The sequence below is a fragment of the Anser anser genome (genome assembly GCF_964211835.1).
Source record: "Anser anser genome assembly, chromosome: 18".
In the NCBI taxonomy this organism is placed as follows: Eukaryota; Metazoa; Chordata; class Aves; order Anseriformes; family Anatidae; genus Anser; species Anser anser.
The window spans coordinates 2,560,649-2,584,404 of NC_139739.1; the positions used below are offsets into that span (position 1 = coordinate 2,560,649).

At 44.7% G+C, this 23,756-nt stretch overlaps 1 protein-coding gene across 1 annotated transcript; it reads left to right on the forward strand.

Annotated features, from left to right (window-relative positions):
* On the forward strand, positions 1-23,285 carry PPTC7 (protein phosphatase targeting COQ7). Its single transcript, XM_083804244.1, has 6 exons — positions 1-684; positions 10,874-11,053; positions 13,699-13,897; positions 16,082-16,205; positions 18,207-18,336; positions 19,648-23,285. The coding sequence occupies exons 1-6, from the start codon at positions 483-485 to the stop codon at positions 19,704-19,706; spliced, it is 894 nt and encodes a 297-aa protein (XP_083660370.1). The 5' UTR covers positions 1-482; the 3' UTR covers positions 19,707-23,285.
* Positions 23,286-23,756: the final 471 nt, after the last annotated feature.

Consider the following 23,756-nt stretch of genomic DNA (forward strand, 5'->3'; position numbering starts at 1 on the left):
CCTCCTCAGGCCGCCCGGCCCCGAGCACGCGCGGGAGGGAAGATGGCGGCGGCGGGCGGCGGGGCGCGGGGGCGGCGCTGCGGGCACCGGCGGCTCTGACCGGGAGGAGGCGGAGCCCGCGTCCCCGTGTGTGTCCCCCCCCCCTCCCCCCCCCTCGCGGGGGGTTAGACGGCGAGGAGAGGAAGGCGTGAGGGCGCCGCCCCGGCTCGTGAGGGGCGTGAGGGCGGCGGGGGCCGGCCCCGGGGGGGGGGTGGGGGGGGGTGAGGGGCCGGGCCCGGGAGAGCCGGGGCGAGGCGAGGAGAAGCCGGCGTGAGGAGAAGCGAGGAGTAAGCGGAGCCGGGCCGAGCCCAGCCGGCCGCCGGGGGAAGGAAGGAAGGCAGGAAGGCAGGCTGGCTCGCTGCGGCGGCCGCTCGCAGGGCAGGAGGCGGCTCCGCCGGTGGCTCCCCGCCGTGGTGGCCCTGGGCTGCTGGGCGCCCCGCGCCATGTTCTCGGTGCTGTCCTACGGCAGGCTGGTGGCCCGGGCGGTGCTGGGCGGCCTCTCGCAGACCGATTCCCGCGATTACAGCCTGGTGACGGCCAGCTGCGGCTTCGGCAAAGATTTCCGCAAGGGCATCCTCAAGAAAGGCATGTGCTACGGGGATGACGCCTGCTTCGTGGCCAGGCACCGCTCGGCCGATGTGCTCGGTGAGTACCGGGGGGGCACCGGGCCCGGCCGCACGCGTGGCGGCCGTGGCGCAGCCGGGCCGCGGACAAAGGGACGCAGCCCGGCCTCGCTTGCCACCTCTGTGTTACTGACTCTCACCTTTTGCGAGCCGAGCCTCTTCTGCTTGGATCAGGTGCTTTGGTGTCTGCACAGTTCCTGCCAAAAAGGTGCTCCTGATCGAGCTGCCTAAATGGACGCTTGCTTCTGAATCCTGCAACGTAGGAAAGCATGAGGCTTCTGGTCACGCTCCTTTCTTCCCATTCTCTCTTTCTAGGCTCATGCTATATGGCCCCCTTTCTCAGCATGCCGTTGGCACGGGGTGGTGCGAAGGCCGGGAGCCTAGGCCCTGCCTTTCACCTGTAGCTGCCTGCCAGGCCTGGTGGCTCCCAAGGCCAGAGAAACTCCTTCCAGTGCCTTTCACTCTCTTTGTCTCCCTAAAACCTCGGCAAGCCCCATGAGGCATTTACATTTCCATGTAAAAGATCACTGAATCATGAGCTTCCTTATTCCAGCGCGTGCCGTGTCCTTGTCAAGTGAAAGGCAAAGTGACATTGAGACTGGTTTCAAATGTCAAACTTCAGTTTCGGTGTTTGTTGTGTCCTGATTGCTTGCTCTGGTTTGGCCTCATCTGTAGAATGAATCCTAACCAGTTCAAATTTTTACAAGTGGTGGATAATAGTAGATAATCAATGGAATCTGTAGTTTATGAGCGGTGTTGCCCTTGACAGTGCTTGACCTTTCTCCTGTGTAGTCAAGGTTGAATTTGGCTGACACTCTGGAAAAGCTAGCTTTTCAGTGGCAGGAGTAAATTTACCACAATTTCGACATTAAAATAAAAAAGTTTTTTTTTTTTCCTGTCACTTTAAATTAAAAAAGTGGTGGGGTTGCTCTGCAGTGCCTCCTGATGTGAGGGTGCTTGGTGAGTCTCTGGAACCCAGTGCTGTCACTGTAACCTGCTTGCCATTTAATGTAGCTGAAACATTTTTGTCAGGAAGCTGGCTGCTAGGTAACAGTATTGCTGGTTATTCTGAAGGGAGCTGATCCTCTTAAGGGTGATGCTGCAGCTCTCCAGGAGGTGTGGGAAACCCCCGGTGCGTGTAGACATCCTGCATCTTTTCTCGTGCCCGTCCCAAAGGAACTTTTTCCATTAAAATCAGCTGTTGGGCAGCCGTACTCCAGCATGTGACCGAGGTTGGCTGCCTTAGAGCTCTTACTAGGCCAGCCCTGATAAATAGCTCAGCAATTGGTATCTGCCCTTAAAAGAAATGCAGAGCATGCTTTACACATAGATGGACTCTTTGCATGGTTAAGAGAGTGGATTTAGATCCATCTCATGGTATTTAGGGTTTTTGGCCATATTTGGCAATTACCATATGTGGACCTACAACTTGTCATGTCTTCCCGCTGGAATCAGCGGAGAGTTGCATTGCTGAGTTTGTCTTTGCATTAATTTTCATGGCAACTTGGTAACAAACAGTTATAACTCCGCTAAAGGCTCAAACAGCAAAGACAGCTTCAGGCGAGGATGTCTAGTATCAAGAGGAGAGTTTAAACAGAAAAGCTGCCCTCCCCCTGTGAAGCTATTTTCACGTTCCTTGTTGCTTTTCTGCTCTTAATATGTACCACTAAACCCAAACCACTGTGTATTCTGCAAGCATTAACGCTCAGGATGGTTTCTGATGCAGTCTAACTTGATGATTTTTCTTCATCAGTAGTTCTTAAGCTCGTGGACGTAGCAGTTTTCCCCTTGTTTCTGCATTGCTGTCGGCTCTTTGCTCTCCCTTTCTCACCAAATCTTCAACCAAAGGAATTTCAGCACCAGTGTTTTCCTGCCCTCGATTCCTCTTGCTCTCGTTGCAAATCTGAGGTTCCTTAAGGTTTTTTTTGTGTGTGTGTATGTGTGAGCCTCATAAATCCTGTACTAACTTTATACTTGCCTAACTTTGCCCCTCAGCAAAACTACCTGGGCTGAACCTCCCTGAAGCTTTACAAGCTTCGTTTTTTTCAGCATTAGTTTAATGAAGAGGTCAAGTGGCTTTAGCGAAAGTGAATGCTGTGTGCAGTAGAGAAAAGTAAATGTCAGGCGTAGCGCTTGGAGTAGCCTGCCTTAGTAGTCATCAGTGACCACGCTGTACCAGATAATGGATTTAAAAGTCTTCTGTGCCCGTCTTTTCCAGAATCAATATATGGAAAGCATGCCTGTGTGGGATGGGTTATGGGTGTGGTGTTCCAGCGAAAGAGCTACTCCCAGCCACTTGGCATGAGCGCTTGCTTGGGCATTCATTTTCTTAGGTCAAACAAAAGTTGACTAGGGCTCAAGAGGCAGCCTGTTTATAGCAGATACAACAATGCCAAGAACTTCTTTTGTCTTCTGTATACTGCATGATCTGAAGGTTGAAAATGCAAGTGTCTTCTAGTCTGTCCTTAGCCTTTCGTTGTAAGAAAACTAGAAGACTTACGAAGGTGCGTGTTATTTCCAACCCTCCTGTAGCTGCTAAAGGCTTGATAAGGCCTGTTAGGGGTGTGCTTGAAGCCTTGGGTCTTTGTCTCTTCGACTTCTGGCCGGTACGTACCTGCTCAATTTGCATGTTTCTTCCCATCCTGAGCTTGGGGAGGAATAAGAAACTCAAATCCCTGGTGTTTCCTTTGGGATCACTCCAAGAAAAGGAAATAGCTTTACTGTTAATGTTAATCTCTGGAGCTTCGTGATTCAGGCCTGTGTTTGCTTCCTGCTGCTGCTTGCACCTTTTTGTTTGTTCACTGCTGGTGTCTTTCTCGTCCAGACCCTCAGAAAGCTACAGGATGGCAAGATCAAAATATTGAAATATCTTGCTGACCTGGTAGACATTTATGTACCTGTTCACATCTGGAACCATGCCTCTGTGACTTCAAAGGATATCAGCGTTTTTCAAAGCTGAAAAACGAAACTCTTCAGAAACTGACACCTTTGTTTCTTTCTAATTAGCGTATGAGTAGAGTTCTTGGTGCACAGGGAGTAAAACGTGACTTTGGAAAATGAACTTTAAAAAACATTTCACTTACTTAACAAAACAAGCTCTGACAGTTAATAAATGTTGAGCTCTTTCATGCTGATGATCTCTTTCCGTTGTTGGGATCTGTCTTTTCTTGCTTATTCCTGCCTTATCAGGCTCCCGATCTCTTTACTATTTTTTAATGGATTTTCCAAAGTGTGTGACTCATTACTGAAACGTTACAGCAACCGGCGTGCATCTCGTGACAGCATCACTTCTGCAGTGTCTGCTGGGCAGGAGTTTGGGTGTAGCCTGTGTGACTTGACGACTCTTCCAAACTATTTCTGTCCTGCAGGAGTAGGAAAAAAAACTCTTTGGCAGCAGGGTGCTGTTTGTCCACCGCGAGTTAAAATTTGGCGGCTGTTCTATCTGCTGCAAATCGTGAGTTTGTTTTTTTTGGAGGGGGGGGGGAGAAGGGGGAAATAGAGGGCAGCAACTCTAAACTGAAAGGAATGGCACTGTATTTGAAAATTGTTTGCCCTGGGAGGTATGTAAACCTCTACAGTGATGAAGCCCCCAGAATGTTTTTTTAGTCTCGTTGAGAAAAGTAAACTGCAAAATGTAAAAGGATTTGTAGATGAAATGTCAGTGTTGTCCGGGCGACTACAGAGGAGGAAGGGATCCTTCCTCTGGTGCCTGAAGGTCGCGTAAGACTACGTTAAGTGGTTTATTTGGTGTCGTACCTATTAAAGAGATTGCTGCTTGAACTTAGCACGCTAAAGGAGGCAAGCGGCCTGCTTGTTTCAGAGTGCTGTTTTACCTCCTCTCTTGGGAGAAGTCGAGACATTTTAGAGGGTTTAATCAGTGATTTGGAAAAAAAAATTGTATGTGTCATAATAGTCCAAAGTGTTTTTTTAACATGAGGAAAAATATTGTCATTTGTAGAGCAACTGGAGGTTGTTGAGAAACATCCCCACTAACAGTCGTACTGATTCACTTGTCAGGGCAGCTAATCCAAATGTCAGCAGAGCTGTTCTTGAGTAGCATTTACCATAACCTCTTAGAAATGCAGCAGCTCGCTTTCTGAGAATGAAACGAAAATCCGATTATTCCAACAGATTATGTACCCCAGTTTCTGGATGGGCCTCGGACACGATGTATTCTCATCGGAATTCACAGCTGAACGCTTGCTTTGATTGTAAGGGCTCCTGGTACTCGTTGATAGTGGTCACTTTTCCATTCAAAAGCAGATCTCGGAGGTTGCTGCTTGAAAGAAAAAGCAGGCTCTATCAGAGATCACAGAAGGAAATAAGCAAAGCAGAACGCAGTACAGTAGGTGAGGCATTAACTGCAGCGAACGTTGCAAAAATCCATGACTTTACTTTGGTTCATCTGCACCGCTGATACTGTGAGCCTGAAATTACCGGGGCTGTGAGCGCTTTGGAGCCTGGCCGATGTCTGTGCTGCGCTACCTGTCCCTTTCCAGCACTTAAATGCAAACTGCCAGGAGCATTTCAGCTCCAAAGCAGTGCTTTGGGGTTGCTCAACACCCTGAGAGGTCGAGTAGCTCTGGCTGCGGAGGGAAGTTTTTACAGAACTCTCAGATTAAAAAAAAAAGTTTTTAACTCTCAAAATCCACTGAGCAGATCCACTGCAATGCTCAAAAGCCACTGAGCAGATTTCTCAGACTCGAATACAACAGGTGGGAGAGATGGCTGGTAAAAACCTGTTTCCTGAACAGCTGTGTACTGCAGCAGGAAAAAAAAAAGATGTAAGGAACTGCCTCTTTGTCTTGGAAATAGGTGCACAATGCAGTGCTTTCAGTTTCTCCTTCAGTCTGTGCTTCAACGCTCCTCACTTGGCCTCTTGCTTTTTGTTCCTCCTAATTGCCGGGCCGTTTATTCTTCCAGTACCTCTGTAGTTAATGCAAGGGTGGTTAAGGACTGGTATGACTTTTAAAATATATAATGCGAATAACCACTTGGCTGTAACACGGTGATCCCGTACGCGCTGCCAGTGACACTGCCGGGGAGGTTAGCGCCGGGTCTGACGTGTGACTGCCTTTGGATGGGGAGCCTGTCTGGCTGCAGGACTTACCTGTCACCGATCAAACCAGAAATCTTACCGGGTTATCTCGGTTCTGATATGCTGACAAATATTAGATGCTGTATTTCAGACTTGGGCAGTGCAGCAGGTTGGGCTTTGTTACCATTTTTGTCTGTCTTCTGTATCTGGTGCGAGATCATTCCAGTTGCAGAAATAGGCCCTTTTGATGTTCTTTTATCAGTGATTCATCGCTAATTCAGGTAAGGCTCTCAAGAAACTTAAAGTTCAGCAGGATGAGTGGAACATCTTAAAAAGTTAATTGTCTTTTCATGCAAAGGCAGCTCCCGATGGCACACTTGTGCCTGCCTGGTGCTTCCGTGTGCCCGTTCTTCTTAGCTGAGAGGCAATATTTTGAAATCTTCTGAGAGATTTTTGGGACAGGGTGATAACTTTTGGCTTCTGGCTGTGGGCAGCTTAGTTTGCCGGCCAGCCAGAACTTCCCCTCGTAAAGCTCTTTCTGTTAAACCGTTTGATTAATGTCAGGGTTTTGTTCTGAACTGCAAGCTTGTGGCGTTTTTATTTGCTCTGAATGAGACAGAACATCTGGATCTGACAGAAAATAAAACAAGTCAGCGTGCAGTGAAGAGCCCGTGTTGCCAGTCTCAGCACTCGCTGGCCGCTCCTGGGCTCCTGCAGCTAACCCTGCACGGGGCTGGCAGTCAAAACATTCAATTTGCATTTCAGCTGGCGTTTTATCCCGGGTGCTTTTAGCATTTCAAAAGCCTTTTTATCAAATTTCGATGCCGGTATCTTCACGTGCTCAGTTTCAGCGCTGCAGCATCAGTCAGCATGCCTTGTCGTGAAGCTTCCTTACAACTCTCTGTCCCCACGTACGACTCCTTAGGAGGCTCAGGAGCCGGTTTTGGGGCTGACGCGTGCAGCCTGTGTTTAATCTGGCAGCAGTGGTTGTGTATTTTCCAGCAGAAGGCGATGGAGTTGTAGAGTTAACTCTCACTGACTCTGGGAGGTCTCTGTAATCTAGTTAACTACTGGAGAAGCTCATTTGAAGTAATTTATTGTGAAATTTTCAATGGCTTTATTTACCGTGGTTGTTCATCTAGCCACAGGCATTTCACTATCTCATGTGGACGTTTGCATACTTACTCTCTGCATAGGCTTAAGCAGGGAATATCCAAATATACATTCTGTATAGGATTTTCTGACTACCGAATGGCTTAGAACAATCAAAGATTTTACACAGTTCAATTTCAGTAATTCTTCTGTCAGCCATGCAGTTTGTTTTAAATACCCGGTGATCTGTATTTCCTAAGCTGGGTAAGTTAAACGTGGATACTGGAGGGCAATACTTAATTTTTGGTGGTGAAATCTAAGATCAAAACCCGAGTAACTTCTTTTACTTGTTAGAATAATAGCTATTTCAAATTTCTCCTTTTTTGTTTTTCCTTCTATTAACACAAAGCTGCTCTAAATGAGTACAGCTTAGCATTATTTCTTCTTGGTGATGCTGCTGGTGTTCAGTACCCGTGAATTCCCCTTGGGTGGTAGAGAAAGAACGAGCTAGGATGTAGGAATTGGTCCATTTTCGTGAGTCACACTTTCTGTTTTTGCTGTTTCTGGAGCTCGAAACATCTCATGTACTTCTGCTCCGCGATTGCTGTGTGTCAAATCTCACAAAGTTTTTTTTTCAAACTGTATTTTCATTTACGTGTTTTTCGGTAGCACTTCGTTTAAAAGTCACATCCTCCTTTCCCATAAAATCGATCAGTTCATATTGAGAATTTAAAGACACTCTTTTTATTTAAGAACCGTGCTGCAGGTAGGTCCTGATGGCAGCGGCGATCCCTGGCCCGGTGCCCGAGCGGGAGGAAGCAGCTGCCCGCTCGGGCGGTGTTCGTGCACCGCACTCCGGGAGCCAGCAAGGTCACAGCTTAAATGAAAGGAACCGACCTGTCTTCTTTTAGAAGTGCAGTAAAAAAAAAACAACCTGCAGGAACTCCGCGTCGGCCGACTTGGGCGAGGACGAGCAGTCGATGGCGGCGGTGAGGTGCTGGGGAGGCGGCGAGAGCTCGAGCGCTGACCTGCTCTGCTCCCGTGCTGGGGAAGGAACACGGCCACGACTGTCTCCGTGCTTCTGACACGGACGCTCTGCTCCCCTAAGAGTGGTGCGAAGCGAAGTCAGGACCTCCTGGTGGGCCGCCTAGAGGAGGGCTGTTTGGGAAGGCAGCGTCAGGATGCTCTGCCGGCTGTTGGTAGCTTCCAGAAGGCAGGCAGGAAGGCAGGCAGAGCTGCTGCGTGGCTCAGGACAGCTTAAAATGTGCTGCCACGAGTATGGATTCAGATTTCCTGCCTGAAGTGAGAAGTGAGCGAAGAAGACAAAGTGGCGTGCTCTTATTTTCACTTTAAAATTGAAGTAGGTTTTGGTAATTAACCTGACCGGGTGCTTTCTCTGGTGACTTGCTTCCCCGCTCTGAATACCAATGCTCTGGTGTTTCTGTGAAGTATTTCCCAAGAAGACTAAAGCCGAGATGGCATACTGAGCGTTTGAGGGGACTCTCTAACATCTCATGAGCTCGTTCTGTAACCACCTGAGGAACCAAAAGCAGCGTCTGGACAGTATCTGTCAAACACTGCCCTTTTGGTTAACCCTGCGAAGCCTGTCCCTGAAGCGACGCTTGCTGTAATCAGCCAGCAAAGTTACAGCAGGATTGGGCTCATTTCAAAGGGAAAAAAGCTGCTGGTGTGGTAGCTTAACGTAAAGCAAGCACTGTCACCCAAACCGATGCTCGGTTGCTATTTCAAGTTGCGGGTCAGAGAGGAAACACTTTTCTTGTTGATCTCTTACTCCAGTCTTGTTTGAGCGGCGGCAGAAAGCAAAGGTTTAATCCAGCGTTAACCTGGAGCTGCGGGACCAGGGAAGGCAGGCTGGTTCGGTCGAGCATCGCGGGGAAGCCAGGAAACTTTAGCACCGGCTTCGTTCCAGGGACTGCTCTGAAGAGGGGAGCTCAGGGACCCGCCTCCCTGCTCTGTTCTTCTAAGAAAGCGACCGGACAAAGCAGGTGTCCGAAAGGTTGTGCACTATTTTTGGGAGAAATCTGATTAATGTTGATAGGCTGCTGAGAATCTGGATGTAACCTCCTGTCAGAGTTCGTGCCAAGGGCGGCTCTAAACCTTCCGTCTCAGTTTCAGATGGTGACCAACGTGAAGGGCATTTGCAGATGAGGCAAGCTGAGTTTGACCACTTCGGTCACATTTTTGCGCCTTTGCTAACTGTGGTTTTCTTTCTGATACCTTTCTTCAGCACAATCTGAGCTCGGAGACTGGCTCGTCGCGCCTTTATCACGAACACACTGTTTTAGCTTTACTTCCCTGCAGAAACCTGGGCTGGAAGTGGCCAGCCCCTTACATGCTGGAGATCAAAAAGATTTTTGGAAGGAATTCTGAGTAGGAATGTTTTGCTCACATAAATAATACTTATCTTAAAGTGGCGTTTTAACTTTAGCATTAAAGCTGATTGAAGAAGTTCAAATACTTTGAAGCCACATGGGCAGCAGAATATCATCTACTGTCACTGGTCACAGTAGATAAAAATGAAGACAAAGCCCCATGCGAGCCCACGATACTTGCCACAAGTGTTGGAACAGGTTAATTAAACCCTATTTTTTTCTGATGGCCACTTACCTTCATTTTTTGTTACCCACCTACTTCAGAATAAATTTAAAAGCTCTTTTCATTACTTAAAGGTCAGTGATAATTTTCCTAACTTTGTGAATGTATCACGTATTAATTGTAGCATTTCTCAATTGGGATTTTAGATGCATTTTTTTCCCCTTTTTGCTTAGAAATCCATTTCCCTCTGTTTTTGTTGGGATCAGTGTCTCTTCATTCCTGCTGCCTAGCCCTTTATCATTAGCTTGCCCAGTTCTTTTTTGCTATGCCCTGAAAAGATCTCTGACTGCAGCCTGATAGGTGTTAGTGCCACCACGCACACATTCCCCCCGAGACACCAGGGGTCAAAGTTTCTCTGGAAACTTTGCAGTTGGCTGAAAAACTGCTAAACCGTGCTTGAGGAAGCTGCAGTGGGGGCACTGCTGTTGTTCTAACCAGGCGGTGTGTGCCTGGACAGAGCTCAGAGTGCTGAGGGTCTGATGTGCAGCATCTACTGTGTTGCTCCCAGCCCGGTTCAGGAGTTTCATCTGTTGTAATATTTGTCTGACAGATGCCCAAACATTTTCCTCTGCGTATGAGACAGCAAAAGCGCTTTGCTTGCTCTTATTTCCACTGGTGATGGCATCAAACCACTATGAACGTGAGCACGGTGATCGATCCGACTGTTCATCCTAACCGTGTTGTGTGCATCTTCAATATTTGCCTCCGTGGCTGCTCAGAATCTCCCTAAACTTTGGCAGAATTGGCCGAGTTTTGTGATGTCTGCGCCGTTTTGAATGACAACGGAAATCGGTGGGACCACGATCAGTTTTCATTCTCTTCCTTGGCTGAAGTTTCAAGCTACAAACTGTCCTTGCAGACACAGGTCCTAGCACTGTGTTGGTTTGTCTGTTGTTGCTTTTATTTATTTATTTGTTTATTTATTTTAATGGAGATTTAGTTTCTGCAGAAATGGATATTACTAAGTAGGAAAACATTCCTCCTGTGGGCCGGTAGCTTGAGGAGAAACTTTGGGGCGTTGAATAGCGGGGAAGATCTTTATCGTTTCAATCCTATTAAAAAATCTTAATGACCTTCGCATTTAGAGCTAATCATTGCTCTTTTCTTCCCTTTTAATGGGCTAACCAAAGGTTAATATGTTTGAATTCCTTCCAAAATTCCACATCAGTTTTCGAACTCTAGTGAAGTCACCCGTCTCCTTGTGAAGTTCTCATCGTTTGACTTGCACCTTCTCTTTAGCAATTCTGACGGTTTATAGGGTTTTGTCTAGTAGCTGACATCAGAAATTATCTTTAAAATGCTCAGTAATTTATTTCCCTTAATCACAATTTTTTTCAGGCAGGTGCCGTGTTCTGCCTTTTAGATGTTGGATGTCATAAGTGATGTCAAAAATTAAAAACCTCGTTCTGGAAACCATTTCTGTTCACGTAACTCCTGTTTTCTGGTTTTTGTTTTGTTTTTCTAGGGGTAGCAGATGGTGTCGGTGGCTGGAGAGACTACGGGGTTGACCCTTCTCAATTCTCAGGGACTCTAATGCGAACATGTGAACGTTTAGTGAAAGAAGGACGGTTTGTACCAAGTAATCCTGTCGGGATTCTCACTGCAGGTTATTGTGAGCTGCTGCAGAACAAAGTACCTTTGCTTGGTAAGAGAGCAGAAACACGTGAATTGGATGTGTTGTGTGTTACCTCGACATGTACTTAAATATCTACAAATATATCTGCATATAAATACGTGTATATAAAATATAGAATATTAAAGTCTTTGCGTGTGAAGGGTGGCAATTCAGCAATGCTTGCAGAGTTTGAAAAATGAGTTTGGCAGTAGAGCATGCTATGGCACGCACTCCTTGTATAAATAGCTCTTCTCCATTGAAACCTCGCAAGGGTTGTTCGTGGCTTTTTGTTTAAGCTGTGCAAGTAAAAATGTTTTCTGATGATGGCTGGATGCAGTTCTACTCGCTCCTTGCCCTACTGCTCCCATTGCCTTTTATGTCCAACGAACTTTAAGCATAACAGCTTGACTTAAATAATTTATATCGTATCATCACTGATACCCTGGATTTCTTATAATTCTCTGCAGGGGAATCATTACAGATTTTTTCTGAAAGCAAACAAAAGTAGATGCTTAGCGTGTTCTGTGTCAAAACTTGATTTTAGGCAGTGCTTCCAGCTGCCTCGGAGTGGTGAATAGATAAGGAGGCAGAGCGTGGCCTCAGCTGACAACCTTGAAAACGGAACACGTTTCTAAAGGGCGGGTGACCTCTTACGCACCAAGAAAGTGTTACCCTGTGTGATATGCATGCTTCTCACCTGACCTTAAACTTCTCCGCCAGAAGAGCGCTGCGTGAGCTATATTTAGCTCCTCTGCTGAGCTCAGGAACAGATGTTCTTGCATTATATGCCCAAAGAATAGGTTCAAATCTCAGAAGTGACCTTACGTGTCACCAAAATAGCGATGGTCGTTAATTCCATCAGGATTTTGCGTGTTTGTTGGTGCTCTTTTGTGCAAGGCAGACGCAGCTGGAAGCGACCCCCAAAGCGGGCCGCTGGTGAGAGCTCTCAGCGCTCCCTGCAGACAGAGGCAGCCCCGCGTTGCTTGACCTTTCGAGGTCTGAAACGCGGCGTATGCTGAGTCACAAGATCTGCATTCCACACGTGGCCTCCTAGTTACACTGTGCTAATACAGTTAAAATGTGAAACTAATGATCCTCAGTGCTTCTCCTGGAAGAAAGTACCGCTACCAAGTGCGGTATTTTTAGAGGTAGGGAAAAAAAAAAACACATCTCTGGAGCTACCACAGCAACGAGCAGTTAGAATTTATTTGAAATAAAGTGGAGGGAGAGGACTTCATTAGGGAGGATTCATTAGGCATGAACTTTTCCTTCCTGTTGTGCTTTGTCTTCATGTTTAGTTCATCAGAATTGAATCTAGCCAATTATTTTTAAAATAAGACTGAAGTGGGAGGAAATTGTGCCATTTATTTAAAAGCTATTATCATCGCAGAGCAATCTTGGATGGTGTCATATATAAAATATGAATCTTTCCTTAAATACTGCTTTGACTCTCCATTCACCAAGAGTGGAGAAGGTCCTGTATATTCACTAGAGAACAAATTAAGTGCAGGGTTTTGCGGGGAACTCCCTGGACTGGAGGTGAAACATCCAGAACAGGTGATGCCTAGGGCCAGCTGGACTCGTCTTGTAGGCAAGCCTGATCATACGTTTAGCTCATCATAAGTCTGTGGTCTGTCCAAGACACAGATGTGCTTGGAAACTTCTGCTGGAAGAGCATTAGGATAGAAGATGAACCAGAAAACTGTTAGCAGGTGGCATGGGGATTTCTGATGGAGGCAGTCTGAAGTCAGGAAGAAATGCTGTAGCTGTATTTCAAACTCTTCAGGAATTAAAGTTCTGGTGCTAGTGCTCCTGTTGGCAGAAATTAAGCAAGCGCTGTTTTCTGCGAAGGACTTAGTCAGTGTTTGGGTATCTCTGCTGTGCAGTTATTTCTGTGGTTTGCCACCAAAGTTGGCGGCTACCTCCCCGTGAAGGAATTGAGAATGCTGTGGTGCCTGCAGGCGTGGCTGGGGTGACACGGGGTACGGTTGACAAGTAGACACGTTTCCATTCTTCCTTTAATCTGGAACAGGATTTGTCTCCAAAACGTGTTTTCTTTAGACTTGTGGAGTTAGTGTCCTGGACGCTTGACGGGATTATTATTTTTTCAAACAAAGAAGGTAGCTCTGCAGAGCCAGACTGTAGTGAGAAGTGTGTTCATGTTCTGACAAGAGTAATGGAATGCTATCTGAAACTGCTTGCAACCAAGTATTTAATTGGAGTGCTTTATTTACAGCGGGGGAGTGAAGATGTGCGGAGAACACCTAGCATTGTGTGGATGCTACTGGAATTCTGTTCTCTTAATGCTTGCAGGATTTCAGTATTATAAGTGATTTCTATAAATCCAGTCTTATAGCAGAGCGTGCTGACATATGTTGGGATGGAAAAGTGTAAATGAAGTGGAACAAAACAGGTATTTGTCAGCATGACGTGTTTACCAAAATCAAAGCCAGAAAAGGAAGTTCTATAGAAGATCATAGCTTGTTGCAAAGATTTCTAGCATTTTGTTGTTTTTAGTGTTGTTTTTTTTTTTGCATTAATGATAATAATTTCCATTTATCCTGATCTCTAAGCTTTGATAAATATCTGAATAGTTGGACTATGACTGAAGTCAGTGAAAGAATATGGGCTGTGTGTAAGGCTCGCTCCAGTTACCATATTCTGTTTGCTTTCAGGAAGCAGTACAGCTTGTATAGTAGTTCTGGACAGAACAAGTCATCGTTTACATACAGCCAACTTGGGAGATTCTGGATTTTTGGTAGTCAGAGGAGGAGAAGTAGTACATCGTTCTGATGAACAGCAGCATTACTTCAACACTCCGTTCCAACTGTCAATAGCTCCACCAGAAGCGGAAGGAGTTGTCTTAAGTGACAGGTAAGAAGGGAGAAGACCTTACATTTTTAATCTGTGGATGTGATCAGCTCCCAAAAGGCTGTGTTTGTACTGCCTCAGAGCTCCTTGTGTAATGCAGCATAGCATGTGGGATTTAAATGTGCCCAAGCAAAGGTTCTTATACCTGCCCTCCTGTCTTTAAGGTACCGTAATCACTTCTTACTGTGTACTTAATAAATTTTTTAAGCTGTTGCAACAGTCAAAATGTATTGGGTTTGTGCTTATTCATTCGATGTAGCGTGTTCCTGCAGTTTGTGGCGTGCACTAGGCGTGTTCAGATCCATGGAACGACGCTGCACAATAGAGCTGCTACAACGAAGGCTGCAGCCGGTGGTTGCGCCGACCGTCCTGCACGAGTGGCTTGTCTTATCAGCGGCTTTCCTTCCCAGTCCCTGTCTGTGCTCTCTTGAGGCTGGTTTGGAGTACGCTAATTTAGATATCTTGGCAGCGAGGTAGCAAGTGCTTGAAGAATAGAGCAGAGGGACATGTGACTGTAACTCGTGTTTCCAAGCCGCCGTGTTTCCAGCAGCATATTGTATTTGACCAAAACGAGCAAAACTCTTGTTTGGCGGAACACCAAGCTGGGAAATGAGAGTAATAGGAAAGGACAATCTGTTCACAGAAATGAGTTGTTTCAAAGACAGGCTTGTACTTGTGTCTTCCCCTAAGAATGTCAGGCTGATAAAATCCTGTGACTGTGTGAAGTCTAACCAGTAAAATAAAATAACAGTGAAGAAAAAAAAAACCAGCTTTCAAATACCTATTAAAATACAGCTCTCAAATCAATGGTTATACAGTCATTAAGGTGATATCCCTCTTCTAAATACAGAAAGATGATAAAAGGATCTTAAAAGAGAGACCACAGTAAACAGAGAAAGCAACTTAAATTTTTGATTTTTAAATCTCAAGGCTTATGCCTTAAGGGTTGTAAGTTCTAATGCCAAAATAGCTCTTTTTGAAAATGTTGCTTGAAAGCTGTTGAAACACCTGATCATTCTTGCATGTGGTTTTGTTACTTCATCCTAAGGCTGCAGGGAGGAAACCAGTGTAAAACCCTGAAATGAGAACCCTTAAATAATCTAGCCTCTTTATTAGGCTAAAATTAAATGATAGTTTGGAGTTCCAGAACTATTAAAATCTTAATAGTTCTGAAATTCTGTGTCTTGTTCAAAAAATAGCACAAGGGTAGTTGATAACATGATAACGTCCAGTGGAAGTCAGGAAAGCAAAGTAATCTGAGTCATCCCACATTAAGGAAAGTGCAAGATAAATGAGCTCCCACACTTCAGTTCTGAATCATGATTATAGCTTTCTGGCTAGTTTCTGCGCTGTTCTTGACATTAATTAGTACTTGTGCTTGTTGTCTAAATGCTTCTCCAGTATTTTTTTTAATTCGTTGTCCCAGTTAAATGCTTAAATTCGGCTACATATGGGGATAGGCAGGCAATCTCAACTCTAACCTTCTTGAAGGTGCACAGCAAAAGGGCTGCTTTCCTCAGCTGATTTCTGGCATAGCCAAATGGCGTGGCATGCAGTCATTTCTGCCTTTTAAAGATCTGTGAAGAATCCTTAAAAACGAAGGTTTTGTAGTTACATTGCTTCTGAGAATTGGACTCTGCAGCAGCATTCATGGCCAGTACGGATATTTTCTGCTGTAATGTATTAAACGTAAGTAGACCAAGCAGCTGTGGTCTCCTGGTAGCGATTTCCAGACGTGCTTCATGTTCCGCTGCAATAGAAAGTGATTCAGAATCCTTAAGTGGCTTGGCCCTTCTGTTAGGAATTGTCCTTTCAAGTCCAGCCCTCGTACATGTTTAAGATGGGCGAGAAGGAAGCCCTCAACTGCCATTCCACTTAATGGTTTCCATGGAGATACACTTGTGAAGCGGCTTAGTTTGCAGGATTGTTCATCTGGGAATTGTAAATGCAAATCCTTTGTGTAATAGCTGGAACATTACCTGTTTGCAATCACAGATCTTTTGTTGTAGCTTTCTTGACAAGCTATCCTGGTGCAAAAGCTCCACAGTTGGTGATTATTTCTTTCCTTTCTAGCAAAACATGTAACAATAGCGAATTACAGAAGCTGTTAATGCGCTGGGCTGACATTGCTTGGTGCCTTAGTGAAAGCTGGGGGCCATTTCGTTGACATACCTGTCATTTTCACAGCCCTGATGCTGCTGATAGTACTTCCTTTGATGTCCAACTCGGAGACATTATTTTGACTGCGACAGACGGACTGTTTGACAACATGCCTGACTACATGATCCTGCAGGAATTAAAAAAGCTGAAAGTAAGTGCGCGTGCATATTCTGAACCTCAGGTCTTTTGCCCTCGTCGTCCCTCGCTGTTACTACCAGTTCTTTCTGAGCGCATAGCTTTGTGTTACGCGTGAAAGACCCACCACAAAGTGCTGCCGTTTGGAGGCTCACCAGCTAACACCACGTGTGAGCAGGGATGTTGGCCCCGAAGTGCTGTCTCTTGAACCCGCACCCGGGCTGAATGTAGAAGCAGCAACGTTGGCAGAAGTTTCCAGAGTAGCAGCCAGGAACATGGCACTGATGAGCGCGATGCGAGGGAGACGCTGGGGGGACAGGGAGAGGTGTTCAGCAGCGGGCACTGCCCTTGGCCAACTGCTCCCACGCCGCATTTTATCTGTGCTTGCAGGTTGTAGATTACATACGTGAAAATACAGCGTTCTCTCTTTCGGGCCGTTCGGTGGGTGGGGTGAGGCATGTACTTAAATAATTCGGAGGTTTTCTGAGGACTTACAAAACAGCAATTCTAAAGTAATCCGAGCTGTCCGAAGTGTGGGTTGTGTGTGTGTGTGTGTGCGTGGAACATTTTGAACGTTCTGATAACAAAAATTCGCAGCGACTTTTCCAGATTAGTCACCACAAATACTTGTTTTAAATAGTAAAAATACATAAAACTATTTTAGTTGGGATGAGAGCATTTAGCTCAAGGCTATTTACTTACAGAAAGGAAAGCGTACTTAGGAGGTATCAATATGTATAACCTCCCCGGGGAAACTATTTTGATGTTATGAAATGCAAATAAGTCTGTGTAGAATTACAGTGTGGTTTTAAAAATACTTTGCCTGCTCTTATCCTGCAGGTACGTAACCGAGAGGTGGGGTCAGACAGGGAGTGGGTCTTTGCAGACAAAATGTCTGCGGCCTCTGTCTGCGTTCGAGGTAGACTCCTGTGTTTCCCCCTCTCTGCAGCCCCTTACTGCTTTCTGTCTTGGTGCGATGCTCGGGTCTGACATTGAAAAGCGTGTCGCTGTGCTGTGGAGCGGAGCGTGGGATCGTGCCACAGCACAAGCTGTCGCAGGCTTTAACCTGGTTAGCGAAGGTAACAGCAGTGCCGAGGATGTGTCAGCGTGCTGCCGTGGTTTGAAGGGACCGGTGCGCTTGTCTGTGACCTGTGGGGCTGTTATTTAGGCTGTAGCTGCAGCACACTTCTGCTTGCAGCACGCCCACCTTCCCTTCCCTGCGCAGACAGCCGGGTGGCCTCGTAGACACTAGAGATTAAATTCTCTTCTGGAAAAAAAAATTGAGCTCCACCTATTGGTGTGTTCGGGAAAGGCACCGAAGTTCCCTGTGGGGTAGGAGGTTCAGCCAAAAGTTAATCGTGTAAGAGCCTGCTAAGTCCCCGGGCTGCAGGGAAGATTTTCTGAAATGACAATGGCGTGTCATGTTGGCTTGAATAAGAAAAATACTGGAGTAAAGCAAGAGATACTGGGGAAAAAAAAAAGGCGTGAAATGCCATCTGTAAAAAGTTCTGTCTCTCGTTAAATTATTTCTCATCTGTCTTTCAAAGTGCTCCTTCTCCCCCAGGCATGCTCTTGTTGATTTGGGCAGGAGACTCAGAACTAAGACTTTCCAGTCAAGGTGTAAAACGTACTTAATTCAGCTGAGCCTACTTTGTGAGGGGAAAAAACAGCTCTTTCAGGGTGAACTGTTAGCATTAGCTATCAAATCTGGTTCCCAAAGGTGAGGCTGTTTAGTCTATTTTAAATATTAGTCTTCTGAATTCTAAATGCTACGAATCATTCAAAAAAGAGAGTCTTACAGCTGCTGCTCTAGGCTTCAGTTGTGAAGATTTGCAGTTTTAACCCAAGTTTATTAACCCTAAGACGTGGTTAGGCTTCCCTTTGGGACAGAAGGTGATAACCAGAGCCCTAATCTGCGAGAGAGGGCAGTCAGGGATCTGCAAAACCAACATGCATCAGCGAAACAACTAGCGATAGATTTCCTTATAAGAATAAACTTTGTTTCTCATTAATTTAGAACTCCAACTACGAGAGCATACAGCAGACTGCGAGAAGCATTGCTGAGCAAGCTCACGAGCTGGCATATGATCCCACTTACATGTCACCGTTTGCACAGTTCGCATGTGACAATGGATTGAATGTGAGAGGTAAGATATTTTTTTCCCTCCTCCTCCCACTCTTGCTATCTTGAAGAAGTCTTAAGCAAAGTTCTGTTCCCAAATCAGATAAGAGAAGAGCGTTCAGAAATGCGGTTGGCAGCAGAGCGCCAATCTAGCGCTCCTGGCTTGGCAAGGACCCCAGCTCCTGACGCAGGTCATCCCAGGCCCCAGCTAATCAGAAGCCTCCTGTGGGGAAGTAGCTGGAACGCGGAGAACTCTGCGCGCTGATTTTTATTTTTTACGGTTTAATCTAATACGTATGCTCTTGGCCCGAGAACCCAGCCTGATACAAATTCTCCCGGCTTCCAGAACTGCACTTGACCTGTTCTTAGGATTTGTGTGTGGGTGTGGGTTTTTTTGTTGTTAGTGTTTTCTTTAAAGTTTCCTATTCCTGATGCATTTTAGTCGAGATTCTGCCCACTGTTTGTTGGATTTTTGTTGTTCTTTCTGACCCTTGTACCATTAATGTGTCAGTCCTGATCTCTGTTGGTTCTATTTCCTGTGCTCTAGAAAGATACGAGCAGCTGGCAGAGTTCAGAGTCCTGTCAACCTTTTTTTTAATTTTTATTTTTAAATAAGATGTTCCCATTTTTGTATCAAGAGGGTAGGATTTCCTGCAACACCCTGAACATCTTTCATAAAGGTAGATAGTGGTTTTAAAGCTCAGGTTCCGTGTTGCTACAAAGCCCAGTCATTCAGTGATGAATCCTCTGAATCCAGAGGCCTTGTTTGACCTTCTGGGTACCAAAATACCCCTGTGAGCTATTTCTGTAGAATTTGACTGCTGTGGCTACTGAGTTTTGAGAAGTGATTATCAAAAGGGTTAAGTAGCTTTTAGAAGGATGTAGAATCATTAAGGTTGGAGAAGACCTCCGAGATCAGGCTGGAGGAGATGCTAGAGGTGTTTGATTTTTACAGTCAGTTCCTGAGATGATGCTTCCTGACTGCAGCTTGCCTGTAACAAAACAAAGACTTTCTTTTTGTAGATTTTTTCCTCACATATGATTAAAAAAAGAGGCTTTCTGCTCTACTGGCTACCAACGATGTTCAGGGTTCTGTGTAACTTCTACTAGTTTATGATCTCACTGTTGCTTAAAAGGAGAGGGCTTTTTTTACTAAACACTATTGCCACCCTTAGTTGCACAGCTGAGAGGAAGCAGAGTTCTCGTGTCTGCACAATACATTTTTTGCATATTTAAACCAGTTTAAAAAGACCTTTCTATGGGGGAACATGACAGGCTCTAGGAGGACAACCCCGTGTGGTTTGACGTAATAGTTTTTATTCTTTCCGTGTTGCAGGGGGAAAACCAGACGACATCACCGTCCTTCTTTCTATTGTAGCCGAGTACACAGACTGATCAGCCGAGTGCCAGCTTCTGATGTTTTCATTATCCCCGAGCTCCTCGCTTCACACGTACGGTTTCCTGCTGGCAGGATTGCTTTCTTCCTTTGCAGCTGATCTCAGCAGCCAGTTTTCGAGCTCGTTGCCTGTCTTGAGACACAACTGAAATCCTTGTTAAGAACCACTCGTAGTACACTGGTCTTTGTCTGCCAGCAAGAAATGAAGAAGTTCAAGGCTTGAAGCATGTCTTTCAGAGCTTAGTAATTGTCCGTAAAAGGGGGAGGATCGATCCCATATTGTTACCGCATTTGAAATGTGACTTACTTTCAGATGAGTAGAATTGGTTTATCATCTTTCAAATTAGATTCAATAGATAAAAACCTCTACAGGAGGGCATATTATTCTATCTACTAGAAACATTCACTGTTCATTAAAGGGTATGTTACAGAACACAGTTTCATAAGCATAGTCTTGTTACAGTGATAGCTGAGGTTTCGTGTTTCTAAGTTCTGGTTTTCAGGAGATTTATAACTGCTGTAAACTTCTTGCTCTTGCCATACATGGTGTCAGCCTAGGAGCCTTTTCTAGTACAAAATTTCAAAAACATACTTAGGTCAAGTTATATGGATGCAAATGTGTTGTGATTTCAGGTGCTTAACTGTGATCTTAAAAGTTCTGCAGATCATTCGTCCATAATGGGCCTGATATCTGGATGTTTTGGCTGTGGATAACTTTATTTTTTTTAAAGAAAAATTGTAACTCTTGTCTCAAGAAGCCAAGATGGTCAAAGTTGAGATCCTTCGAGCATTTTAACCCATCTCACCAGCACAGGATGACATGGCGTAAATGCTACAATGGGAGGCTGCACAAAGAACAGATCAGCCTCAACTCTGAACATCTTCACTTTTGGTGGATAACTTTGGTGTTAACTAAACGTGATTTGTGTTAATATTGCCACTCTTGCTTGTGTAGAACAGCACATGCTGGACCAGTCTAAGCCCAGCTGACCCTTGTATTTCTGGCTCTCAACCACGCGCCTCTTTGCTTATGCTGTGGCAGCAGCAGTAAGTACGTAAATGGAAACTATTAATGAATAATCAGCAAAACTTACATTTCAGTAACTAAAGTTTAGGGTTTTCAGAATGAACCTTAATGATGTTTACAGTTATCTAACAGCCACTTTGCAATATGACATTTCCTTTTGAATTACAGTAGCTCACAATTGTTCCCCCTGTTCCAGCAAGCTTTCCTTTCTTTTCCGAGGTTCATACAGATAGCTGATAGCTGTAAAGATATATATATTTTTGGTCAGTTTTTCATTAACTTTTTTGCTGGTAGAAGAGTATGTAGAAATAAATTAAAGCCATGTTTTTATATATATAAAAAGTCGGGTAATGTTGATGTTTAGGTGAGTGCAGTTAAACTTGGTCAGTAAGTAATCTTACCTGCTCTCAAAAGGAGATTTTTACTACCTGGTTTATTGTATTAAAACTGTTTAAGTTTGAGGTTACCTCAACTTGTTTAAAGAATTTTTGTGGACTTGTACTGTATATTTGCGTAACTATGTCAAGCTTTTATTTAAGATCATTTAACATGTACCATGTACATGTCATTTTACTATATTTCAATGCATCGTGCTTGTAACAGGCATTTCATTTATAATAAGAATAAGTGATTAATTTGGAAGCTCTTCGGTAATTTATCTGCTATTCCTAAATTGGCGTAATGTTAGCTCTCTATTTTAAATCACCTTGTAATTACTTGTCAAAATGCCTTAACTACCCTAACTTGACCAAAATACTATTTTGGTGAGGGTACGGGGAGGATTCTATTAATGAAGAAAAATTACTTAGTTTCGCGATACACGGAGCAGTGAGTGGTGAATAACTTTGCACAAATTGTCAGTCCTTGTTTTCTAAAACCGAACAAGCTGTACCTAGCTGTCTCGTTAGAAGGAATGTATTCATGCTGCAGTATAGGGCTTTCTTTCTAGCATTTGGGAGGGGTGCTGCTCTCTCAAATCTGGGTATCTTTACATTGTATTCTCCAGTATTTACTCTCGTGTTTCTTTATTAGAGCTGATTTGATCAATTATTCTTTCCCTTGAACTCACCTTAAAACAATGCCCTTGTAGACCTGACCGTTTTGCACTCTGACCCCTTGCTCTCAGTACGCTCGCGCCCAGCCTTCGTTATTTTTTTCCCCTCACTTTCTAGAAGTACAAATTGAGAAATGTTTGTGGATCAGATAAATGAGTATGGCAAAGGTGCTTACCCCCGAGTGAGATGTTGCATGCGCTGTACTCTGCCTCTGCTGGTCCGGGGTCTGGAACCCTGGATCGGGGAGATTCTGCCACCTTCTCGGAAGCTAAACTGTGCCGCCTGGTGGGTTTGAGTCTACGCCTTGCTGTCTGTGTTAAAGCAGTTCTTAGCTAAGCAGTATCTATAAAGCCATTTGCCTCATATCACGTCATGATTTTTTTTAATAAAGAACAAATTTGGATTTTAATTTACAAATCATGAGTTTATCCCTCACTGGACACACCAAAGACCAGTAAAGCTTATAGCTTTTCCATCTGTTTATAAAGCAATACTGTATTATAAAGAATCGATATTTTTATCACATGCTTGTTTTTGTTTTTGTTCTTAAGATGTGCACTCTAAACATATCAAACCTAATTTCTTCCTATGAACTTAAGCTGTCTGCGCACAACAAATTTTTGGAAGAGGGAACGACAGGGCCCATACTATCAAAATAACTTTAAATGATGCATGAAGCAGTAACACTTCCTAGGAATTAGTTTATTGTGACTATTCATGAGAGGAACGTACAAGAAAGGTGTTCTGCGTAATGGAAACGCTTGAAGGGAGAGCAGGCTGATTGCAGCTGCTGCCGAAGGTTTTTGTTAGCTGTCAGGAGGTGGTTGGTAGGGAGCAGTAATCTGAAGGAAAAGGAAGAGATTTTTAGATACCAGTAACCTACGGTACCACGACAGGTAATAGTGCTCGCGGGAGTTGGGATTTCTGCAGCAGTGTTACTGGGTATTTGGGTGAAAAAGGGCTAAGATGTGGTGAATTGGAAAACTCTGTGGTTCTGCGCTACTTTTACGGCTATCTTTGGGAGACCTACAGCATACAGTTTCCCTCTAAATTTGCTTTCTTTGCGTTTCTAAAGAAGGTACGGCAGATAAATAGAAGGGAAGAAAAAGATTTTGGGACCAGACAGTTATGACTGAGTAAGGGAGAGGGGAGAGGTGTGAAGGTCTAGCAAAGCTGTAAAGTATTTTGTGATGGAATCTCCATCTCTTGTAATGGACATCCTCTCTCCAGGGAGGAATCGGACTTTGTGTGTGTGTGTAGAAACTGACTGTATGAAGTAGTTCTTGCAAAGATAGCTGAAATAATGAAGCAAATCTGAGTCTGTATCTAATGAGGATGCTTTTTTGTTGTTGTTAAAATGAGACTATCATCTATGCTTACATAAGAGGCAATTATGTGAATTTCATGTCTGAGGTATAACTTATGCAGGAATAGTTCTGTAAATACATTTAAATGAATTGTAAAGATATTTAATAAATATAGTATTTATACTAAAATGTGTTTTTTAAAGTAAAGTTGACTGCAAAAATTCTGTTCGTTGCTGCAGCGACGTTGCTGGTAGCACAGAGCTGCCCAGCCACCACTTCTTAAGGTGTCTGGCTCTCGTTCAGAGCTCTGCGGTGTCCTCAAATCTGTCTGTAAGTGATGCCATGCCCCACTACACAGAACTCCTCTGTAAGGCTTTGGCAAGCAGAATAACTGTCTTTTAAATCAACCAAAGATTGGAAATGTCAGTATTTTGAGTGCGACTTTGGAAATACTACACGGTAATTTTCTCTGCAAGCTTGTTTAGCAGTGAGCAAACGTGTGCCCTGCTGTTGTACAGATCTCCAGCTCTGTTCAGTATAAATCACATCGATCCATTATCCTGCTGCACCAAAAAGCATTTGTGGATGTTCTCTCCCCAGGAAAGTGGCTGCAAGCAGTTTTGTGGCTTGTTGTTGAGATGTAGTGACCAGGGCCAGAGA

Bases quoted from the DNA above. Each gene is read 5' to 3' on its own strand.
- PPTC7 (XM_083804244.1), top strand. From the start codon at position 483: ATGTTCTCGGTGCTGTCCTACGGCAGGCTGGTGGCCCGGGCGGTGCTG. The intron at 13,898-16,081 runs GTAAGAAGGGAG...TCATTTTCACAG, and splicing joins GGAGTTGTCTTAAGTGACAG to CCCTGATGCTGCTGATAGTA. The intron at 18,337-19,647 runs GTAAGATATTTT...TCCGTGTTGCAG, and splicing joins CAATGGATTGAATGTGAGAG to GGGGAAAACCAGACGACATC.